The 19,474-nt window shown below is 40.0% G+C and overlaps 1 protein-coding gene across 6 annotated transcripts in view; it reads right to left on the minus strand.

The window, feature by feature from the left end:
* Positions 1-820: 820 nt before the first annotated feature.
* LOC111570825 (microtubule cross-linking factor 1) overlaps positions 821-19,474 on the minus strand; it is a 90,916-nt gene continuing 72,262 nt past the window's right edge. For 4 of the 6 annotated variants that reach the window (XM_055014020.1, XM_055014018.1, XM_055014019.1 and 1 more), the window contains 3 exons: positions 18,677-18,756; positions 15,866-17,411; positions 821-2,904 (listed from right to left, as the gene is read on the minus strand). In XM_055014020.1, coding sequence (XP_054869995.1) covers positions 2,701-2,904; positions 15,866-17,411; positions 18,677-18,756 — 1,830 coding nt within the window. In that variant the 3' untranslated portion in view covers positions 821-2,700. Of the gene's footprint in view, positions 2,905-13,006; positions 13,065-15,648; positions 15,674-15,865; positions 17,412-18,676; positions 18,757-19,474 lie in introns of all 6 variants that reach the window. The other 2 variants (XM_055014021.1, XM_055014022.1) reach the window with 2 other exon arrangements.

Consider the following 19,474-nt stretch of genomic DNA (forward strand, 5'->3'; position numbering starts at 1 on the left):
GTCCTCCAGGTGGGCAGTCTCCATCAAATGGTCCTCCTCGTTGTTGTTGGAGATCAGACCCTCCACTGCTGTATGGTGTTAGAGTCTGATGTGGACAAACAGTCATTAGTGTTCAGTGAGTCCAGCAGAGGGCTCAGCACACAGCCCTGGGGGGTACCAATGTTCAGGTGAGTGGGACAGGTGTTTTCCTGTGGTCTGCTGGTCTATACCATCAGGTCCTGCAGCCTTCTTGGTGTTCAGGCGTTGAAACATCAGCCTCACGTCGTTCTCCGTCACGGTGCGTCTTCTCCTCTCCGCTGGGAGCCTCGAAGCATAAAAGTTGTTGAGTTGGTCATCTAGTCACTTGTGTGGTCTCATTTTTGTCATTTGTTGTCTCGATTTTCTCATTTTGTGTGTCATTTTTGCAATATTTTGTTTAGTTTTTGTTGTTTTTTGTCTTATTTTGTCGTTGACGTTTGTTGCCTGTCTCATGTTTTTGTCGTTTTGTGTTTCCTTTTTGTCTCGCTTGAGTCATTTGTCTATTTGTTTTGTCGCTTTGTTTCTCACTTTTGCTGTTTTGTGTCTCATTTTGTCATTCTTTTGTCCCTTTTTTTGTCTCACGTCATTTGTCTACTTTTTCATCATTTTGTTTCTTGCTTTTGTCATTTTTTGTCCTGTTTGTGTCATTTGTCAAATTTTTTTGTCTCATGTTTGTCATTTGTCCATTTTTTTGTCGCTTTGTAACCTTTTCATTGAATTTGTAGTCTCTTTTTTGTTCCATTCTTCGAGTTGTTGTTAATCTACGACGAACTGACAGAAACACTAAGAGCACAGGAGGGGATCTTGTAAATACACATTCATGTTTATTACCATTTATTACTGTGTACAGACGACTACAGATCCGTTTTTGACGTAGACTTCTCGTTTAAAACATTCATTTTTTGTTGCTCATATCCAATAGTAACAACTGTACAAAGACAGCCCGGTAGGTACAATAACTGACTTAAAAAGGCTCAGATGCAAATCATGTGACAACAAAAACAAACAGCTCTTTTCTTTTTTCCCCCCAAACAGCCGAGCTGAGCGACCACGACAGACTAGAGCTGGTATGTACATGCACTAAAGTGCTAGTGTTCAAAAGGCATGCAGATATTTCACTCAAATTCGTACAACTGCCTTCCAAATATGCATAAGGTTTGTTCTACCGAGCCCCACATTCGTCCCAACGGAAAAAGAAACCAGCATCAGAAATGACATCATGTGTCTCCGCTTCGGACCCGGGGAAGCAGAAGTTGTCGTTGTTTTTTTGTCTTTGTTGTTTGTGTTGTTTTGCTTCTCCTTGAGACTAAACAGAAAAGTGAAGCTTGAAGGCTGGCAAGAAAAAAAAGGTGGAAAAATGAATGACCCTGTAAAAAAAAAAACAAAAACAAAAAAAAAACGCATGAAGTGATCTGAGAGAAATAAAAGTGTAAACATGTAAACCGATGAGAGAAAGGTGTAGACCAGGGGTGTCCAACATGAGGCCCGCGGGCCAAAAGTGGTCCTCCAGAGGGTCCAATCCGGCCCTCAAAGTGTAAAAATTCCAGAGAAGACATTAACTGCAGATTGTAAAATGGTAAAACTATAAACTTAAAATAATTTCTAGACCATGACAAGTTGTTTTGATCAGAAAGTGAAATACTAGATTGTTCATTGTTCTTTTGTCATTTTGTGTCTTGTTTTTGTACTAGTTTGTCTTGCTTTTTGTCACTTTTTGTCTCCTTTCAGTCGTTTGCCCATTTTTTTGGCACTCTAACTTTTTTGTCCAAGTTTTTGTCTCTTTTTGGTTTTGTTTCGTGTCGTTTGTCTCACTTTGGTCGTTTTGTGTCTCATTTTTGTAATATTTTGTCTTGTTTTTTGTTTCTCTCATGTTTTCATCATTTTGTTTCTCATTTTTTGTCATTTTCTGTTTTGCTTTTTTCATTGTTTTGTGCATCATTTTTGTCATTTTGTTGTTTTTTTTTATCCTGCTTGTGTTGTCTACTTTTTTGTCATTTTGTGTTTTTCTTTGTTTTTTTGTTCATCGTTTTTGTCGTTTTTAAAAAAAAATCTCACTTGTGTCGTTTGCCCGTTGTTTTGTCTCTTTCTAACTTTTTCTGTTTTTTGTTTTGTTTTGAGTCGTTTGTCTAATTTTTTGTCTTTTTTTTCCTCGTTTGTGTCGTTTTGTGTTTCGTGTCTGTAATATTTTGTCTTGTTTTTGGTGGGGTTTTTTTTGTCTGACTTTTGTCGTTTTGATCATAAATTAAAGTCCTATATTGTTCAGCTCCAGATAGCTGTGATTATAATGTGGAGTTGCGGTTATTTAGAGGTTGTCATGGTCTGATTTTACTGGAGATGAGTTTGACACCCCTGGTGTAAACGTAGAAATGCAACAGCTGAAAAAGAGGTTTAGAATTGTGGCTAAAATATCCACATATATGCATCAGATACATACATGTGCATATTTACAGACGTGTGGGGTGATGAGTAACTCAAGTGTACTGGCACCTCTTATGGAAATGTGTTTTTCGGTGGTTCTACAGTACATTCCAGGTTCTTCTGGTTCCTCGACGGTCAGCTGGTGCTACTGGGTGGACCCCCGCCTCCAGGCTCCGTCTCTGGGAGTCTCTGGACCGGCGGGGGGAGTTTCTGAGGTACTGGGTCTGTTCAGGCTGAGGAGGGTGAGAGGAGGTAGAGGAGGCCTCACGCCGGCTCCTCGCCCTCCAGGATGGCCCTCCGGTGTCCCGGCGGCGGGAAGGTGAACCTCCTCCTGGTGCCCTCGCTCCACCTGGGGGAGGAGGAAGGGGAGCGGGCGGCCCAGCGCGACGGGGGGCGGCGGTTGGCCGGGCGGGCCGGTCTCAGGAAGCAGGAGTCCAGCGGAGGAGCCACTGGAGAGCGAGGCAGGTCCTGCCAACGACAAGGAGGCATCAGAGGAGAGGAAAAAACGAGGCGACTGCAGGTTTACGCCAGCGGAGAAAAGAAAAAAACAAGACTCAGAGTGAACGAATGAAATGAAGTGAGAGGACAGGGAGCGGTGATGGATGAATAAATGACAAGCACAAAAAGCAGAAGTGAGAAAAGATGCGAGTGCATCAGGAACTGTCATGTTTTTTGGAGAAATGTCAGATATCTGCTGATATTCCTGTAGTTTCTCTGATGATATTCCTGTAGTTTATCTGATGATATTCCTAATGTTTCTTAGTTTCTACACGTGTGATTCCAGATTAGTGGCAGTTTATTAGTTACACTTCAGTACAATCTAATCCTAACCCAAAAGATTTAACCCTGTAAGACCCAAATATTGAAAAAAATAGCAAATATATATAAAAACCCAAATATAGAAAATAGCCAAAAAATTTGCAAAAATTACACACACACAGTGTGTATGTGTAATTTTTGCAAATTTTTTGGCTTTTTTTTTTCCTATTTTTTGCCGATATATCTACACATCCATAAGTATATAGCTCGTTTTTCACTGCAGTACCTCTATGGAAGCAGAACAACCATGACTAGAAGCAGAGAGAACTCCAACATTTCATTCTGTGCAGTGGGAACACAGTTATCACTCCATAAATCATAAAAAAAAGAAAGTTCTAATTCTTGTATGTTTACGTTTCACATAAAAAGAACTAGAACCAACATTTACAACAGTTTCCTACATTTTTATTTGCTTCCATGCTTGTCTCCTATCTGTTCTGTGGAATACACAGCCTGCAGTTCACATGAAAAGTCCCTGAATTTTTGTCAAGTGACTGTTGAGAGCAGCTGAGCCATTAAAATCATCACGGTTGCGGGGAAGAGTCGAGTTTTTCACATAATCTTTTTATTGGTAATAGCTCATTTTTAGAATATTTTAAAATGAGACATATAGAATAAAGTGATTTTGAAGAAACGTAACAGTTTGAATCACAGATGAGTAGTTCAAAGACTGTCAGAAATTTGAGAATCCACTGATTATTTCTATTTTTTACAGCTTCTGGCTCTGATTAACGGTGTCATTTTGTTGATTTATCAAATAATAATATGCCTTTCAAATCTACTGGTTTGTTTTTGGGTTCAAATGATTAACTGTTACTGACTTTCTCGAGAAATGTCGTTTTTAAAAATTGTATCACTGCTACAAGTCAAAATATTGCTGCTGTTAACTTATTATCAAAGGACACTGCACTTTGGTAGCTGAAAGGATGGGAGTTTGATCTGCTGTGCAACTGAAAATAATTGGGATCATATTCGAGTCATTTAGGACAAATTTCATGTCATTCTGGACTAATTTTCTGTAGTTATGGATTATTTTCAAGTCATTCTGGACGGGCCAATATATAACTGCGGGATTTTTTGTATCACAGTTGAGATTTTAGTGATATCCAGTCATTTTTTAAGTGATTGTTTCCAAAATAAATGATTATGGAATCTGTAAAGACATGATCATAATGGAAAAACTTTTTTTCTCTACTTTTAATAAAAATGTATGCAGATATATCCCTCGATTATAGATTGACCCAGCTAAAAAATATTAAAAGATTTTTTTCACTAAAATGTAAACATGAACAAAAATAACTTAAAGCCGAAGTAAAAACCAACAAAATAATCTGCAGCTCCTCTGCCTGCTGTCGTACTTCTCACTAAGTGGAAGCTTCCATCTGCTCAGGTTAGCGAGAAATCAGCAAAAACCATGAAGTCGTATACTGGATAAAGGAAACAAAAGGGTTTATAAATCTACGAATGCACGTTCTTGCTGTAGTTCATGTTAAGATGAGCTTTATGTGTCTGTCCCCTGGATGAAAACAGAAGGTGAGGAGAAGAAGGTGATAAGTGGAGTGAAAAAGAGTTTGTTTCTCTCAGAATGATGTCAGTTTGAGTGAACGATCACACCACCGGCCTGAGTTATAAAAAGCTCATCTCCAGGCTGAAGGATGAGGAACGCCAAACGCTACGATCTAGTTCTGCTAAAAATACACGGCAGCAGTCAGTCAGGCTGCGGTGGCGTGAGGACGAACGGGAGGAAAATAACTGGGATGGATGGATGGATGGATGGACGGACGGATGGATGGACAGATGGATGGACGGATGGACGAGTTACACAACCTGCAGGGAGTCCGGATGAGCTGGTGAACAAAACAAAGCACAGACTCGACGTCTGCGCCAAACGTACGTCAGTAAACTACTCGTTAATGACAACAGCTGATGGACCTGACGAATCTTTAAATGGGCGGCTGGTGGGTTAATACAAGGTTTCCTATGAGACGCTGATACTTCAGATCACACAACGCCACAGGACATGCACCAGAGATGTGAACAGGAAGTCAGGAGTGAAAACAGCAAAACTTCACATCAACATCAACCAACGACTTCTCAGGAGGTGCTTTGGCCCTGAAGGAAAAATCCACCTTAAAACACTTTGACACTGTCGTAGAAGACAACTGACTTTACACCAACTTAATAAAAAATCCATGAGAGTCATTGACAGGGGTCTAGTTTCATTGATAGCGGTCTCGTTTCAAATAGAGATGGTTGATACGCAACATTTTCACATCCACAAATTAAACTAAAAGATTAATTGGGATTTAAAACATGGTTTTAATTGTTTCCTTTGTAAGAAGGGTTGTCTCAATTTTTGCTCCTGAATACAGTAACTAGACTCAGTGCACAGACTAGAATAAAAGTTTATGTACTGAAGTTTCTGTCCTGGAGGGACCTAAAGTATCAGGATATCAGTTATAGACGGGTCAATCTATAGTTGAGGCACTTCTGAAGTCCATGAGATATATCTGCATATATTTTATTTAAAAAAAAAAAATGTTTTCTATGTTCATTATGATCACGTCTTTACAAATTCCATAATTATTTATTACGGAAACAATCATTTATTAATAAAAAATGACTGGATATCACTAAAATGTCAAATAAATAATTGTCTGAATTTAATACCAACCACCTTCTAATGAGCTAAACAATAATAAAATTAGCTGATTCAGAAATAGTTTGGATTGTGTTCCTTTGTTAAGGTGAGATAATCATGACAGATATTTCTTTGGCAATATATCAAATTTTATATGGAAAATAACAGATTAAATCCCTTTCCACTAAGTTCCCCATTACAAAAACACCTCTCCAGGAAGTGTGTTAATTCCAGATCACATGACCTGCTCCACATGATGTCATTTCCTCCTGAAGAAAAGACTGGCCAGACTCCAAGGCTTTCTGACTTATTTAATATAAAGTAGTCAACAGGTTTACTACAATATCTGTAGAAATAAGTTTACATTTCAATTTTACTCAATTGTATTTATAATATTTAGAAGAATCTTTCTGTAAAATGCCACGTGGAGTTTGGTTATAGGTGTTCATGTTGATTTTAGGCCTGAAAACAGCAAAAATGTCAACTATGATACAAAAAAATCCCACAATTATATATTGACCCAGATGCTGTCGACAAATGAAACTCATGATTATGACATGGAAAGTTGTGTACATACTGGTAACGTCACGGAAACTCCACTACTTGGTAACGGCACCATGGACACCACCGTCAGTGTCTAGAAGCCACTGAGGCTAACAAATTAGCAAGCTAACAAGAGTGTAACATAATCCAGTAAATGCAAAGCAATCGTGAAAAGATGACGCCAATGGGAATATCTGTGTGGATGTCGCAAAAATCGTGAAGAATAGCTCTAGAAGTAGGATTACAGTATGGGCCAGTCCATCAGATTTTGTTCAGAGTTTACCTATTTGCTATTTGGGACCAAAAGCTAAGTTGTGTAAAATACTTGGCTGGATTTTCAGAATCTATATGTTTTCAGACCCGTGACTATCCATGTTTTCATCTAAATGTCTTACTTACTGCCATTTTATAGGCACAATATCTATCTATCTATCTATCTATCTATCTATCTATCTATCTATCTATCTATCTATCTATCGTCTATCTATCTATCTATCTATCTATCTATCTATCTATCTATCTATCTATCTATCGTCTATCTATCTATCTATCTATCTATCTATCTATCTATCTATCTATCTATCTATCTATCTGTAGTCTATCTATCTATCTATCTATCTATCTATCTATCTATCTATCTATAGTCTATCTATCTATCTATCTATCTATCGTCTATCTATCTATCTATCTATCTATCTATCTATCTATCTATCTATCTGTAGTCCATCTATCTATCTATCTATCTATCTATCTATAGTCTATCTATCTATCTATAGTCTATCTATCTATCTGTAGTCTATCTATCTATCTATCTATCTATCTATCTATCTATCTATCTATCTATCTATCTATCTATCTATCTATCTATCTATCTATCTATCTATCTATCTATCTATCTATCTATCTATCTGTAGTCTATCTATCTATCTATCTATCTATCTATCTATCTATCTATCTATCTATCTATCTATCTATCTATCTATCTATCTCCAGAAATAGGACTCCCACAGCAAATGGGTGCAAATGGTGCTCACAGAGGCCAAATTTTTCATTATGGCCCTTAAAAAAATAGAAAATGAGTGGTAAATATTCTACAGAATGAGCTGTGGGTCCCAAATAACAAATACATCAACTGAATAAAACCTGAGACGGTGCAGCTACATCGTACCTGAATTCTGTCTGAACTGACATGGATGGACCCATATATTATTTACCATCCACTGAAAAATTAACTTCCATGGCTGCCGGCATTTCTGAACACATCAGCAAACACATCACAACCTGTGAACGCCGAGTTTCCAGAAAAAAATGTCTTCTTAAAAGGTCATGAATGCTGCATGTGGACATAAGTTTAGTGGCTGCACCTCATCGATCCACTATAATATAAGCCAAAATTCCTGTATTCCTTTAAAACAGTTGGGATATATTACGTTTTCAGATAATTTACTGAAGAAAAACTGTCAAGCCTCTGAATGGACTATCTAAATCCTCTACTAAATCTGAAATTTTCTTTTAATGTAACATTTGATGAGTCAGACGTGAACTCGGTTAAACACAACCCCATTTGAAGGCAACAAGACATACAACTTGCCTCCATTTTCCCAAGGTTTTTTAATGTGAAATATCCAATAAAGAGGCCATCTGGTACTTCTAACAGACTAACAGCCAATGCAGAAGTGCCTAAAACCTGCATTCTTCTTAATGCCCAGTAGGGGGTGACTCCTCTGAAGTCAAAATGCATAGAAGTCTATGAGAAAATGATCAAACTTCTCATGTGATTTGCTTCCTCAGTAAACATTTTCTTGATGAGTTTATGGACTAAATGGCTCGAATCAAACCTCCTTCAACACAGCATGGTGCTAATTTGGTAAATTATTGCGCCATTTAGAGTAAAATAGACGATAAAGCAAGGTATGTTTTAGGGTGTGGCTACATTCTATTTAACAGATCCACAAGTTCTTATTGAGATCCATCGCTTGCTTGTCTTGGTTGGTTTCCAAAGATAGTTTTAGCCAAATTCCAAACTAGAGGCTTCTACACAGCAGTCCATAAATCAATGTGGATGTCACAATGGCTATATCCATCTTTTATAAACAGTCTCTGCTGCTATGACTAAAGTGGATGTAGAGTTTTTTGTGCTTCATTTTTGTTGCATCAGATTTGGTAGACTTACAGTCAAGAATTTTTAGAGCAAAACATGAACATGAACATGAACTTCAACAAGTCTAACTTAGAGGTTTGATTAGACGGAAGTCGTTTCACCAGATCTTTCAATGGCCTAGTGAAGGATAAGAAAAGATATTGCATTTTAAAATGATGCCATGTGGGAGCTCAAGGCTGATCATTTTGGCCTCATAGTTGCAGAACAGCTGCTGATTAAATTTGGTGATGTTTTTTCAGGTGGAAATTTCAAAAATTAGTTTTGGGCTTGGGGGGGGGGGGGGGGTAAAACCACCATGGACTTAAAGGAACAAAATCAGAAATACTGAAGATGAAAAATTAAGTGAACAAAAGTCTAATCTAGGTTTGATCATTCAGAAACCTGATTCCCTTAACGCCTGCTGAAAAAGCTCGGAAGCATTTTGTTTGTCGTGAAAACAGTGTTCATGACACAAAACATAGCACATGCTATGATTACAAAGGAAGGAATTGTAAAGGTATCTTAAAATGGTTTACGCTACTGGAATTATGAGGCTTTGTGCTGTCAAACAACACTTTAGAATAGGGTTATGCCATCCAAAATACAGATGTCTTAAAGATTTAACAAATTCCACAGCTTAAGGCAAAAAGTTCAGGTAGATTTTCAGATATTTTATTCAGAAAATCGCTTTCTGAATTATTCTAACTAATTTCTAGGACTTCGTGGAACAACCCTTAGGACACAGTGAGAACAGAAACTACCTAAAAGTGCAACTGAAGGTGGATTTTTCCTGTAAGCATGCAAAATGTACCAGAATATTCAGTTAATTTCCACCAGAAACCCCACAAGAGAGGCTGCTAGTGCAGAGGAAGGGATGAGTGTTAGCAGCCGTCTTCGTTGGTTAATCTTTAGGGGGACTTGTTAGTGTGAGAGGAAATGGTGAAGGGCGAACTGTAAGAGGAAAGGAAGCGCTGTATGGACAAATAAGTGAGGAAAGAAGCAATAAAACATCACAAGAATCACAGTCCAGCTAGGTGCACACATAAAGAGGAGGACCTGGTAGAAACACAGAGTTAGAAGAATCCAGACAACAATCAACCTGTGGATGTGTGAAACGTCCAAAAGAGTCGTCTTGTGTTGTGTTCACTGGTCCACATTTTGGTGCAAATATCAGAAATTCAGCACAACCAGTAATCAAGACACAATCCGATGACTCTTTGAGCTGAGTTGGTTCATTTAAAGGACCATACCAGTGGATTTATCCCAGTAATGACAAACTGTATAGATTTACTTTTTCCCCTGCAGGTATGACAATCAACGTGTTGGAACTTGCTTTAGATGTAAAGTAGAGTTAATGTTAAAGTTATGCAACATTTCAGCAGGCGCTGTCTTTGTGATCTTAAGTCCTCAATGTCAGTTTGCTAACAAATAAACTTAAATTCACATAAAACCTACTTGGTATTTTTCAACTTAGACACACATTGTAGGCTTATACACTCGACAACTGTGGCTGGGGGTTTGGAGAGGTGCTCTGTTGTCGGCGGGTTGCAGATGCCCCACATGCTCTTGAGTAGAGTATATACAGCTCATTTCCTGTTAGCAATCACTGTGTCACACCAGTGTCAGTGCCATTGCATTGTTGGATAGAACTTGAAAAGCACATGACAGAGTAGTTATCCCACTGACAGTTGGAGATTCCCTCATTAAACCGAGACAGAAAAACAATCAGGTTGACCATCTTTTAGTGGGATTTCACTTCTTCCAGGAATGAATTGTGGGAGGTGGTTGTTTTTGTGGATATTAACATAGGTGGAAATTATTTAATTCCAAACCTTTTTAAATCATCTCTATGCTTATTTTTAATTCTATAAATTGACTCTTTGGGTCCAATTCGGCCCAATGATTCCTTACTGTGAAAATATTTTAAGACAGTGAACATTGTGCAATATAATGTGATTCAGCAGCTTCAGTATGATAGAGTTGGGTTTGGAGGAACTCTATCATTGATGCATTGTCGCACCGTTTATGCATTTTTTATGTATAAATTTTATACATTTACAAAGCAGGGAGGTAACTAAACCTTTTCCTTAACAGTTCCCTCTTTAGTTCGTGTGATGTGGTGTCAGGATTACTACACAGATGTGGAAATGAATGCAAACTTAAAATAATTTCTAGATCTTGACAAGTTGTAAAACACTACATTGTTCAGTTCCAGATGACTAAATGTTGTGTTCCTTTGTAGACACTCTGTGATCTGGAAGTTGTAATGTGTAAATGATAAACTGAGGCATAATATCACTGAAATTGCACCTATTTTTCTTTACAAAATTCACGTAGTTCATAATGTTTTTTAATAACAATAGTTCATTAAATGTGAACAAATTCAAAATGCACTATTTTGCACTGAAACAAAGGGAAATATTTGGAGTCGTGGTTATTTACAAGTTATTATGTTCTGATTTTACTGGTCCGGCCCACGTGAACTGGGATGAATGTGGAACCTGAACTAGAATGAGTTTGACACCCTGTTGTTGAACTTTTTTAGATAAATAAAGGAGCAGCCCATGTTGTTTATGCCCAGCACAGCGTTAAAAACACAATTTAACACTCTGTGCCAAAAACACACCATTTATCAGAGCCAGAAACTCTGAAACCAGGAAGATTTGTTGGATTTTCTACCGTTCAACGCTCCTTGAACTACTCATTTGATTTGTTAGAAAAATGATTGAATCTAAGCCAATAAATTTGTGCTCATCAGCTTAGTAGCCAGCTGTGACGTGAAAAACTGGAGTGCTCAGCTGAATTTGGCTGAACTGCAAGCTGTGTTTACACACAGCAGATAGGAGACAAGTATGGAAATGCATTTATACAGTAAGATGCACAATATATACACTATGGAGCATCACCATTTACTTTTTTCAGTGTTGGTAGCACCTTGGAAACATTTTCTACACGCTGGTTCTAGTTTCTTTTTATTTTTTGTAAAATAGATTAAGTTTTTGTTCGTCCCAATCTGGTCTGAATCATTTAATACTTAGTATCTGCCAAAAGCAAGGCCCAATCTGGTACTATTTTCCCAGATAATAAACATTTGAAGTATTGAAGACTACCTGTAGTGCCTAGCTCACCTCCAGGTGGAGTCTGTTATCGCTAAATACTGTTAATAGCGGCCAGAGGAGGCAAACTCTTGTGGAGGGTTTAGCTATTAAATTGCCACCATGACAAAGTCTTCTGTGATGCTTAATGACCTCCGGATACATAACTGTATCCTAGCAACATGTGAAGCAGCCAGCACATTACAAACACCCAGTGTGCTTAATTTGAATTATGAATTAGTCAGTTATAAGGGATGTCTGATATTGGCATTTTTGCCGATAACCGATATGCCGATATTGTCCAACTCTCAATGTCCGATTCCGATATCAACCGATACCGATATCTGTGGGCTGTTTAATTAATTTTAGGTAACATCACATATCTCCTGTGGTGGAATTAACACATCATGTCTCATTTTATTGTGATGCTCCATTGGATGCATTCTCAGATGCAACAAGGCTTTCAGATGGAAACATTGTCTGTAAAATAAGAAAACTACTTCAACTGAAGTTATGGGAAAAAATGCCATTTTTTAAATTTTTAAATTGCCTCAAACAACAGTTCACACTCTCCCTCCCTCTGTGAGTCGGTAAATGCCGGCGAAATCCAGGCGTTATTTTATTGGTTTCCAAGACAGGCAAAAAAATGATAACGATATTGACTGATATTACATTTTTATGCTAATATCGGCCGATAATATTGGACATCCATATCAGTTATCGACTGACAAGCTGCATTTTATGCTTAGGATAAAAACTGCCTCGATTAATAGTAGCTGTGCCCGACTGCACAGGAAGCATTTTTGAATTCTCTCTACTTGTAGACATGGTCGTGCTTTTTGATTATAAGTGCAGGACTATATTGTTGAGTTCAGAGAGGTAAAATGTGCACTAAATTTGACCGAAAGATGGACCTGACTGGTAGATACAGTCTGAAAGTTGATTTTCATACCACACTGTGAGAAAATCTAATTAAAATGTACAAATCTAAACATGTATGGTGTTGAAAAACATTAGATGTGACTGATGGTTAATGGACTACGACATGCAAACACGCCGGTATGGTCCTTTAAATAAAAACAGATGATCTACCAAAAAAACTGAGCATGCGCGTTAACACGAAGAAACAGATGCATGGCCGTCGCACAACTTTCGACACCACTTCGATGGCTTCACACACTGTCACTCTGCTGTCCTGTGAAGCATGCATTAATGAAGAGGGGTGAGGTTTGGGGGGGACAGGTCTGCAGGGCGTGAGGTGAGAGGTCCATGTGGTGGTTGGTGAACCCACCACCGAAAGGTCGTAGAGGAAGAGGAGGAGGAGGAACTTACATCACGGAGACAAGCAGAGTTAGAGTCCCCAAGGAGTTGTTAGTATGACAGTGTGGTTCTGGATCAGCCGACAGGGGGTAGGACGAGGGAGAGATAAAGCCCAAAAAGGGGGAGGAGAGAGGGGAAGGAGGAGGAAAGATAGAGCGGGAAATGTTAATCGGTCAAATCGAGCAGAGGGGAGGAGGAGATATACGATAAGTCTGGCAGAGATAAGTTGGCTGGTTTCAGTCTGCGCAGAAAACACACACCCATTCACTTTAGACCTGGAAAAAACACAGCAGGGAAACTAAACCTTCATGTAGTCAAACCTTCACACTGCAAAAGCTCCAGATCTTACCAAGTCTATTTGTCTTATTTTTAGCCTAAATGTCTCATCCCACTTGATTTAAGACAAATTCTCTTAACAAGAGACATTTCAGCAGATGGAGGGACTTATTTTAAGACAATGCATCTTAAATATCTTGTTAAGTCAGACAATCTTGAAATTATCTTGTTTTGAATTGAATTTTAGAAGAAAACTCAAAATAAGTTTAACCCTCGTGTCGTCCTGCAGGTCAAAACTGACCCGTTTTAAAGTTTGAAAATGTGGAAAAAAATCTATTTTCACAGTGAAACTTCTGACGTCCACATTTTCTACATTTTTGGGAAATCTTTGAACATTTTTTGGTGGAAAAAAAGAAATGTTAAGAATGTTTCTTAAGAACATTGACATAAAAATCAACCAAAATCCAGGGAATTTCACTGGATTTTGGTTGATTTTTATGTCAATGTTCTGAAAGAAATTATTAGAAGTTTTACTGATATATATGGAATCATTTTAGATATTTTTAGGATTTTTTGGAAGATTTTTACTCATTGTTGGAAAATATTTCCAAGAATTTTTTTGATATAAATTTGGGGGATTTTTTTAAAAATAAAACTTTTAAAGGAAACTTTTAAGGAATTATCGGAATTTTCTTCCTGAAGGATTTGCAAATTTTCAGAAATTTGGGGAATTTTTTGGCTGATTTTTGGGATTTTTTTCAGACAAGGAAACAATATTTTTTGGTGCCTGTAAATGAAGACAGCAGGAGGGTTAATACATCTCAAATTAGGAGGTTACATGAAAGCAAAATCGATTTTTGAGTGAAAAACTGCTATTTTTTTTAGCATGTCTGGCTTTTTTAAGACACCTAAGCTTGACAATCCTGGTAAAATAGAGCTTAAAATAAGTTTTCCCAGCTAATTTTAAGATCTTAATATTCTAAATATCATATCTTATTTCAAGAAATCTTACCAAGCCATTTTTCACTTGTTCTATTGGCAGATTTTTTCACTTATTTCAAGGTAAAAGTTCCTTGAAATAATTTTTTTTTAATTGCTTTGAGAAGGGCATTTTTTTTCCAGTGCAGGTGGTCAAGTAGTGTCAAAAATGATCTAACAACCAGCATGAACCCTCAATTTCATTTCAAAGCCAAATATTTTACTTAAAATGGTTTTAAAGGGAATATTTTATGATATTTTCCCTTTTTATCAAAGCATTACTGCATTTATGTTCATTAAAAGTGCACAAACAGCAGTAAAATACAGTCTATATTCAGGTGCAGACATTACAGGGCTGCTGTCAGTAAATCTGTCTGTTATTTCCTCCAGTTTTCGGCTACTTGTTTGGTCTATGAAATGGAAGAAAATAGTGAAAAAAGTCCAACATGGCATCCATAAATGTCTCGTTTTGTCCACGAAGCAAACAAATTCAATGTACTGTCAGAAAAGAGTAGCAGGAATTATAGAATTTGGTCATATTCAACTGATAAATTAGCAAAATAGTTGGTGATAAGTTCAACAGTTGACAACTAATCAATTAAATAATGCCATATTGCATGTTAGTGTGCTGATAAGATCCATTGCTATACTCTGTTCAAGCTGCATCCTCCATAAAATCACATATCAGACTCTAATCTTCATCTGTTCTGACCATCAGTGAACAGCAGCTGGATGTCAGCGGTCGTATTAATCAGTATACGTTGGGATTATGCTGCTTACTGTCCACATACATGGGTTTGAATATGGAATTTAATTGTTTTAATGTACAGCTTTAAAGCAGCACGACCTACTTTTTCCAATCTGTCTATGGAGAGGAACATATGAGACGTTCTAGAGGACACGGTAATGATTTAATTTTTAAACATGAGCAGAAACATGTTTTTTTTCTGTCTACCGTTTATTTTTCCCCACAGGTCTGCTGAATGGGTGGTGAAAAGGGGCTGAGAGCGCTGTTTTCACAGAGTAAAATTAGCGATTCTCTTGTTTTATTTGGACACAGGGATGATCAAATCATTCGAGAAGCTGGAGCCACTTAAAATTCTGGTTGAACGTTTAATTGGAGGGAGCTGATGATGTTTAATCACTCTGGAATGGTGATTCCACTCAGATTGTAACTGTGAGACCATTAATTTCACTTCTCCAGCTATCAGACACATAAATCAGTTTCCAGTCAGGCCTTTGGTGATCGTTAAAGCACAGAAGTAAAAGCCAAACTACCAGGAGGTCACTACAGCAGAGAAGAACATACAGAAGAAGAAGAAGAACCTTCAAGAGCGTCTACATACAGCAATGGAAGAAAGTTCAGTATTGCTGAGGAGGGTTAAATGTTTTAACTTTACCATTGCATCAGTCAGTGCTTTCGATCTGAGAAAAAAGCATCAACATTTTAGTGCTTATTATAAAGTAGCTCATATCTTGATTATGTTTTCTCTGATTAAACATGCTTTTCTTCAAGGGAAATCCAAGGTAATGTCATAAATATCAGTGTGTCATAAAACATGGGCCCCAGATCAAATGAATGATGAAGCGCTGAATCCAGTGCGTTTGTATATTTACCTCCATACATCCAGACTGTCCTCTGTCTGAGTCGGCCTGCCTGCCGCTGTCTCTGCTGTGGGCGTTCTGTCCTCCGGCTTGCAGCCTCCTCTCCTCTCTAAAGTTCTGCTCCTGGAGCTTCTTGTTGAGGATTCTGGCTGTGTTTTCAGCCAGCGTGTAGCCCGGCGGAGCGGACAGGTCCTGCCGTATGCTCACCACCTCCGTGTTTTTGTCCCCCTGTGTCTCCACTATGAGCTGCACGGGGCTTGGCGATCGCCCACGAGCGGTCCGTAGGCATTCCTGCACGCTCCGAGGGTCTGTGGCGAGAGCCCCGTGAGCGGGGCTGGGCTCAGTGGTGGAGGGCGGCGTGGGCCGAGAGCGACTGGGCGACTTGTTGAACTTCTGCATGGAGTCGTAGACCACTGGGGTGTGGTCGATGATGTTGAAGAGGCTGGAGAGGCCGTCGTTGATGGTGGTGTGGACGGGACTGTCGCGAGTCGTGGTGGAGCGAGCCCACGCCGACTCGTTGTTCCCCTTCTGGGGCGTGGTGGGGGTGGGAGCGCGGCTGTTGTTGGGCAGCTCGGCCTTGTTGGACGTGGACAGTTTGCGCTGAAGCTTCGGTGAGCCATACTTTGGTGAGCAGCAAGGGCGCTCGAACTTGCTCTGGACCACAGGAGAGTACTGGACCTTCCTCATGCTGCGGGACGGGGACGAGATGGGAGTGCCGCCGCCCTTCGGGGTGAGGCAGCGATGGGGGCTGCTGGTCAGGTTCCTCAGCAGGTCCGTCTGTAGACCCACACTGATGGTCTGAGTGGTCTGAGTGCCTCGCGTGGTGAACCCGTTGGTCTGGCAAGCGGTGTCCCGGACGACGGGTCCTGGCGGCGAGCGGATGGCATTCCTCACAGAGATGGCCACCTCCTTCATATCGTCACTCAAGTTTCTGGAGAGCTGGAGCTCCAGAGAGGAGGCGTAGCCCACCGTGGGGCAGATAGGAGACTGACTGGGAGAAGTCCTCAGCCCTCCACCCTCCAGAATACACGGCCACCTCCCGCTGCTGAACACCTCGTCCGACCCACTGGCTCCCACCCCGGCCTCCCCTCCGCCCCTGGCTTTGGTCCCCATGGCGTACAGGAATTCGGGGTCTTGGGCAGTGGTGCGCTCGGCTGCCCCGGGTCTGGTGGGGCTGTGGAGGAGGTGAACCCCGTAGTGCTCCACTCCCACCCCTGCCGCCCCGGCTCCGTTGCCCCTCAGCGGGGACTTGTGGCAGTGCTCAGGGCTGCTCAGGGTGCTGGTGGTCAGGGTGGCGCTGGTGGTGAGGAACCAGGATGCTGGCTGGAATGGCTCAGGAACAACAGGCTCTCCTTCCCGGACCGCACCAGGAGCGGAGGCGGACGTCGGGAAGTCCCAGCCCTTATTGTTGAACTCCTCAATGTACTTGAGGTCATCTGGGGAGAGAGGCGGGGTGATGTCGTCTTGGCCCGGATCGCCGTGGCGAGTCTTGCCGGGGAGGAACGGCGAGCTGTCCATTAACCGCTGGAAGTCGCTCATGGAGCACACGGACTTGGCTCTGGACAGGAAACACATCATTACCACTAACTTCAGCTGGGACAAAACATCACAACAAACATCCAACCGGGTAAAGGATCTCACCTCCTTCTTGGCAGTAAAACTCGTAAATGAGCCAATATACAGGAGGTCCTCGACTTACTTTGGAGTTCCGTTCCTACAGATTGACACAAGTCGGAACTCTGGCGAAAACGTAAACAAAGCCGTTCCATGCATCACGATATCAATCAGTTCTTCAGAAAAGTCATGAATACCAATGACTTTCATGCATGTATGAATCATTTTACTAGAAGATAAAATATTATAACAGACTGATATTGTTGTTGATGTTGAGGTTTCAATATTTATTGCTCATTTCCAGATTTACCTAATGTCAGTGAACGTGTCATGTTTAGTTAGCTCACCTCTGATTGGCTGAGAGTCAGCAGTAGAGAGAGCTGGGAACGGCAGCTAATTCTGGAGCTAAGTTATGAGGTTTTTCTAGTTCTTCTGGCGTTGGCTACGGTCCACAGTAGTCCTGTGTGAAGGTTCAATAAACCAGCAGAGAACCAGATAAAGTCTCACTCATTCATCACAGAGGGTCACTACAATATGTTGACCTGTTTTTACAACGTGACCCATGTTGGTCGGTGTTTCTTCCTGTTCCCAGCATTTTATTCTGTCTAATTTCACTTCCATGGAGACGGCTTTCCTTTTCTTCCAAGCATCAGAAGAGTCTGACTTATGCTGGGAGCCATAATGAAGGACAGAAAGTTAGTGAATGTAGCACAATCCAAGGTGGAGTACAACCAGAGAATGGAAACAAAGCTGTCTGATAGCACCACGTGACGACATATTCATCCGCTCCACTCATCAACTAGTTCCACGTAACCAGTTCTGGCATAACGACGAAACGCTTTAGGTCGATGACGTCGTAAACCGAGGACCTCCTGTATTTATATATTTCTGGAAAAGCAACTCGAAGCCTTTCAATGTTTTAAAACTGTCTGAATTATTTAACAGCGTAGTGAGCTGGATCTCTTCTCTGCCATAAAAGAAACCTTCACCGCTGGGAAACTCCCTGTCACTTCAAGGAACACTTATTAGAACCAACAGCCGATCCACCAGGGGACCGACGCGTATGTATGAGCAACAAAAATGCAGCAGCGCCCTGAATTATCTGCAGCTAGTCAGACCTGTTCTTGCTGAAAAATTTACTGTTGACATCTATTAAAATGCAGCAGTTTCCTGAACTCAGTTTGCCTCAGCGTTTTCTCAGGAGGTTACCTGAGCAGACTTCCACCCTCCCTCATCTCGTCCTCTGGGTACGCAGGATCACCTTCTCTCTCTGAAATCTCATTCAGGGCCTGAAAAACAGCAGATTTAACAGTTAAAGCACGTAGAGAAGGTTCAGTGTAAAATTATTTATAGACAGTAACACCAAATTGAAAATCTGTCATTTGAAAACTGTGAAAAACAATCAATAAAACACATTAATTGGCTGCAATGTGGGAACCACAGCATACATCTTCTTTTAATGGAACACAGGCACTGAATAATAAATTTGGCAGAATGATTTTTGTTCCACGTACTTTTAAATATAACTCACTAGCGTATTAATGGATGTTTGTTGACCCTAAACATGGATTGGTGCAATGCAGTGGAATAACTGAGATATCTGTTTGAGCTAAAATTAGACCACATCAATGTTAATGTTAGGGGTATGTGGCAAAGGGTTTGTTAAATTAAAATTTACATTTAGATAAATTCGCATTAAAATGAGTCTTCCACCTCAGTTTGTCCCCACAGTGAAATTGTTTAGAAAATGTTTTATGGATATTTTATGCTTCCTTGGAGCTGTGAGCCCCCAAGGAGTCGATACTTAAAGGAGTTTGAGATGTGTGTTTAGTGTTATAATGCAGGAAAATAAGAACAGCGTTTTTATTTTATTGAGTGCTTTGGTCAAAGGCTGCAACAATTGAAATTGCAATTACTTATCAACTATGTCATTAAATTTATTAGTCACTTTGTCTGTAAATGCCACCAACACCAGTGTTATCAGCTTTGTGAGGCTGTATTTAGACC

Source organism: Amphiprion ocellaris, chromosome 10 (assembly GCF_022539595.1).
Source record: "Amphiprion ocellaris isolate individual 3 ecotype Okinawa chromosome 10, ASM2253959v1, whole genome shotgun sequence".
NCBI classification, from domain to species: Eukaryota; Metazoa; Chordata; class Actinopteri; family Pomacentridae; genus Amphiprion; species Amphiprion ocellaris.